This window comes from Mus caroli, chromosome 16 (genome assembly GCF_900094665.2).
Source record: "Mus caroli chromosome 16, CAROLI_EIJ_v1.1, whole genome shotgun sequence".
Taxonomy (NCBI): domain Eukaryota; kingdom Metazoa; phylum Chordata; class Mammalia; order Rodentia; family Muridae; genus Mus; species Mus caroli.
The window spans coordinates 12,364,720-12,370,091 of record NC_034585.1 but is presented as its reverse complement, the minus strand read 5'-3'; the positions used below and the strand labels follow the sequence as shown (position 1 = coordinate 12,370,091).

The 5,372-nt window shown below is 41.2% G+C and overlaps 1 protein-coding gene across 1 annotated transcript in view; it reads right to left on the bottom strand.

Annotated features, from left to right (window-relative positions):
* Positions 1-5,372, bottom strand: part of Prkdc (protein kinase, DNA-activated, catalytic subunit) — a 198,462-nt gene that overhangs the window by 1,636 nt on the left and 191,454 nt on the right. Inside the window, exons 82-85 of the mRNA XM_029470470.1 lie at positions 4,927-4,998; positions 4,651-4,852; positions 2,843-3,031; positions 1,781-1,920 (exon numbers count right to left, since the gene is read on the bottom strand). Coding sequence (XP_029326330.1) covers positions 1,781-1,920; positions 2,843-3,031; positions 4,651-4,852; positions 4,927-4,998 — 603 coding nt within the window. The remainder of the gene's footprint in view (positions 1-1,780; positions 1,921-2,842; positions 3,032-4,650; positions 4,853-4,926; positions 4,999-5,372) is intronic.

The following is a 5,372-nucleotide window of genomic DNA, read 5'->3' as shown; positions in this document are numbered from 1 at the left end:
TGTATAGTGTAATAGTGTAATAGTGTAATAGTGTATAGTGTAATAGTGTATAGTGTATAATGTAATAGTGTAATAGTGTATAGTGTAATAGTGTAATAGTGTATAGTGTATAGTATATAGTGTATATACAGTCAAGGATGACGTCTACCTCTCATCTGCTGAGATTACAGGATTGTATCACTACACTGGGCTTTAAGGAAAATTATTTTAGAGATTTGTGTCTGTGCTTGTGAGTGCCTCCAGGGTCCAGAAGAGGACATCAGATCTTCAGGAGTTGGAATTACAAGTGGTTATAAGGTTTGTAAAATGAGAACTGGAACTCTAGCCCTCGGAAAGAGCAAAGCTCTTAACTACGGAGCTGTCTCTCTATCACCCCTTGGCCCCACACCGTGCTTTTAAAAAACTCATAAACTTATTTTAGGCGTGAATCTTTTCTCAGATAATATGACTTGAAGAATTCTGCCAATATGTGGACTGTCCTTTAAAAAAAAAGATTTATTTATTTTATGTATATGAGTACACTGTAGCTGTACAGATGGTTGTGAGCCTTCATGTGGTTGCTGGGAATTGAACTCAGAACTTTTGGAAGAGCAGTCAGTGCTCTTACCCGCTGAGCCATGTTGCCAGCCCTGCCCTGCTTTTTTTATTTTTAAAGAGATGGCTTTTTAAATTGTATGTGTATGGCTGTTTTACCTGCACATTATGTGCACTACATGATGCCTATGTCTGAGGAGGACAGAGGGGCTTCAGGCTCCCTGGAACTGGAGGTACACATGATTGTGGGTGGAACAACCAAACCGGGCTCTTTCATGGCAAGCCATCTCTCTAGCCCTACTACTTACAATTTTTTTAAAAATTTATTTGCTTGTTCATGCACATGTATGCTCTAGAAAAGCAACAAGCACTCTTATTGCTAAGTCATTTCTGCAACCCTAATTTTAAAACAAAATCTAGCTCTGTTGGAGTAGAACCCAGGCCTTGTGTTTTTAGATTAGCGCAGGAACCCTCACTCACTGTCCCATTCCTCCTCTGTTCTTGCTTACGCCCTGTAAAGCACAGCTGGGAATTCTCAAGTCCAACTTGTGCGTCTTGGTCTTCCTCATGCTTCTGGGGTCATACCTAGCAATGTTATGTCACAGCCAAGTGTGATCATGAAGATCAACTTAATGCTTTACATTTCAGTCTGATAGACTTTGAATTGATTTCTGCAGCTCACTCTCTTCCTAGCACCAATCACTGTATAGATCTGACACTACTGTGAGAATCAAGTCAGTTACAGAGTACAGCTTACTGCTGCTCAGAACTGAAGTCTAAGTTTTTTACTTCCTAGGAATAATACCTCCAGATTTCTGTTTACTTTAGATTTCACTTTTTAAAAACTTCAAGCAAATCTAAAGGCCAGTGCAGCTCAGGTTACTCTCTGAGAAGCCCACATTGTGTTTCTCACTATGAGATCCTAGTCAAATGCCTGACACGAGTGTTCATCAGGATCAAGTGGGTCAAATGCCCTTAAAAGTACAAAGGCAAATATGAGTTCCAAGCCTCATATGCATAACAAAATATTATGGCATGACCTTAGTTCTCCTATTGGTGCTGACTGTACAGAAGCACAAAACAGACAAGGGTGTGAGCCCCAGTCCTTGCAGGCCTGGGCTTGGAGGGGTAAGCCACCCTAAGAGTCACTTTCTCCATCTACACAGTGAAGTGCCACGCTGCTCAGAAGTGTGTGAAGTACTTTGCACTTTTGAACACACACTGATTCTACATTCACAAGTCTTACCAAGTTATAACTGCTGGGTTGGCCCCTGCTAACTTTCTCTTAGCATAGCGTATTTTATGTTGTGGATACCAATTCTTTTCCGTTACATTTATTTCTTGAATCCATGATCCTCCTTTTCTCAGCATTGTCTGCTCAAAACTCTAAGGGAAAGAACACATTTTTTTCTACTTATTACAATAGCATATACAAATTACATTAAAAAACATTAAACAAGTAATGACCCTAAAACAAAGATCTATAACTGGAACAGCTCTCTAGCTTTCTATTCAGACACTGACATGGCACATATCACCATGATCATGCGATGCAGAGAGGTGAGAAGAAGTCCACATAAAAAGATGAGCTTAATGCTTTGGGGACAGTCTGGATAATTGATTCAAACAGCGTTATCTGTTCTTAGGATTAAGGAAAAATTCACATGGGATGATTTTTAAATCAAAGGTTGCTGTTGGCTGGAGAGATGGTTCAAGGATTGAGAGCACTTGATGTTCTTACAGAGGACCAACCAGCATTTAGGTCCCAGAAACATTGTTTACATCTTCTGTAATTCTAATTCAGGTGCTCCCTCTTCTGGACTTTGTGGGCACTGCATGCATATGATGCACTTACATACCTGCAGGCAAAACACTCATAAAAACTAAACATTTCTTTTCAAAAGTTGTAGGTTCGGAGAAGGATTGTTATAATTTTAGAAATCAAGAGGTTGAGACGAGATTCTTTTGAGTTCGAGGACAGCCTTGGCTATGTGGAGAGTTCTAGGCTAGCCCAGGCTAGAGTAAGACCCTGTTTATAATTAAAACAACAATCAGAGCAACAAATTGTGTATGAAAACAGAATTCGTACTTAATGTTACCAATGGGTCGATACTGTCACCTCCAGTTAGGCGCAAACTAAACATAGTAGTATGTTTCCTCCAAATAAATATTTTGCTTTTTATATGATTTTTTTAGGTTAGTTTTGAGAAATGTAGCACAAAATAATATAAACATTTCAGTAAATACAATGATGTATTTTCACAATCCAAAGGAGACATGAGTGTGTCTGTCCAAAACCAAAATGTACCTTCCAATCAAAGGAGGGTTCCTTCACAAAAACTTCCATGGTGTCAGTGAGCAGACCTGCACAAGAGCGGAAAGCCCTCAGTGCATGCACCATGACCGTGCACACGAGACCCGTTTCTTTCATTGGCAACATGAGACTGACAAATTGGCGGGTTAGACGAAAAGGCATCAACTCAGGGACTGGAAGAAACTAAATAAGAGAAAAAAGTATATCTAAGTACATGTACTGGATAGTTTTATGTCAACTTGACAGAAAGCTAAAGTCATCAGAAAGGAGGGAATCTCAATTGAGAAAATATCTCTATAAGATGGGGCAAACCTGTACAATATTTTCTTAAATTAGTGATTGATGGGGGAGGTCCCAGCACATTATGGGTGGTACCATCCCTAGGCTGTTGGTTCTGGGCTGAGCAAGCCATGTGAAACAAGCCAGTAAGTAGTACCCCTCCATTGCCTCTGCATCAGCTTCTGCCTCCAGTTTCCTGCCCTGTTTGAGTTACTATCTTGATTGCCTTTAGTGATGGGCTATGATGTGGAAGTGTAAGCCACATAAACCCTTTCCTCCCCTTACGGTGTTTCATCATCGCAATAGTGGTGCTGACCATGACACATATGGACCAGAACTCTCGAGAGAACAGGCACAATGCACATAAAACACCACCCTAAGGGTCGTTTCCTTTTAGTGAGGCTACAAACTGTATCCTGCTTTTGATTTCTTTCTTTCTTTTTTTTAATGTTTATTCTGTCCCAACGGGGGCTGGTTCTCTCCTTCTACCATAATGTGGGTTCTATGCACTGAACTTAGGACACCAGGCTTGCTGGCATGCACATTTACCCACTGAGCCATCGCACTGGTCCTGTTTTTTAAGCTAGGGTCTAACACTAAAGGCCACGCTTGCCTTGAATTTGCAATCATTTTCCTGTCCCAGCCTCCCTTGTGTTGAGGTTAAACCTAGGTACTTCACATTTCTAAAAATCAGCTAGATAATTCATATACCCAAGAATAATCAATTCAGATTGCGTTATCCTCTCAAAGCATAAACTTCTATGGAGTAACCCAGAGCCTGGAGACTCGGAAGCACAACAGAAACAATTTAAATTACATTTTATATAAGACACTCTAGTTATACGTGTTTGTAACAACATAATAGCTTTTTCTTCTTAGCTCTGATTACATATCACTATGTTTCCCATGACTTACAGGTCATGTAGGAGCCTAAAATGAGGGCAAGATTATTTGTTTCTTCCAGAAGTGTCAGGTTGCAGAACAATGCCAAAGTCAACTTAACTTCCTTTAATTAATTTCTGGAGGTGTTAATGCCACATGGTTGTCAACGTCCTCTGGAATCAACTAAAACCAAGCTTCTGGGTGCACCTGTGAGGGCTTCCTTGATTGGCTCATTGCAGTGGGAAGACTCTCAGACTACATCTGGGCCACACCTGATGGCAGCCTGTATAAAGGACCCTAGGTCTTGCTAGCAAGTTCATTTATCCTGTTGCCCAGGCATTTCTCTGCTGCTATTATAATCTACTTCTTTGGGATTCCAACACAAACTGAAGACTAGCAGCTCTCTAGGAATCTTCCAGGACTCTAGCACCTGACTGGAACTGCTGAGACATCCTGGACTGAACAAGTACTGGCTTGTTGCCCTTTCTGTCAGAAGATAGCCATTGATAGACTAGCTGAACCATGGTCTAAAGCCACTCTAATAAATCCCATGTATATGTTCATTATATCAGTTCTGCTCCTTTAGAGAATCCTGGCTAATGCATATTCCAATTTAGGAGTGAGAGTTAAGCACAACACACCTGAGTAGCTGATCCAAACGCATGTCCAAAGTCAATTCCAATCACACTGCCTGTCTCCATGGCCACCATGAAATTGTTCAGGTGTCTGTCTCCAATCCCGAGGAGCCAGTGGCTGATGCACAGCAGTGCATGGGAGCTGGCAAAGTGGGAACGCAGTGCCAGGAAGGCCTCAGGGCTGGTGCTCATCTTTACAAAGGCCCGCCTAGGAGGGAGAAGCACATATCTGTCATCTCTGCTGTGCGTCTGGGGTGTGAGGCCACAGACTTACTTACTTACTTTAAGAGGTCAGGCGGCACTTGATTTTCCCTTCTTCTGAAAGCTACGACTGTTTCTGTATGGTTAGCTCGGCTGTGATTGAAGAAAATCATGTCATGAGAACAAATTTCTGGTGACTTTAAAATTTAAAATTATTTATACTGAAATATTGTATCAGCTGGGCATGGTGGCACTTGGGTGAAGAGACAAGTGGATTTCTGAGTTCCGTGACAGCCAGAGATACACAGAGAGACCTTGTCTCAAAAACCAACCAAACAAACAAACAAACAAACAAAAAAACAAAACAAAATCCAAAACCAAACCCTGACCCAAAAGAAAAAAGTACTCTTAATGTCAAATAACTATATTTTAATGATATCTGCAGCAAAATATATTCTTTGTCTGGGCAGTGGTGGCGCACACCTTTAATCCCAGCACTTGGGAGGCAGAGGCAGGCAGATTTCTGA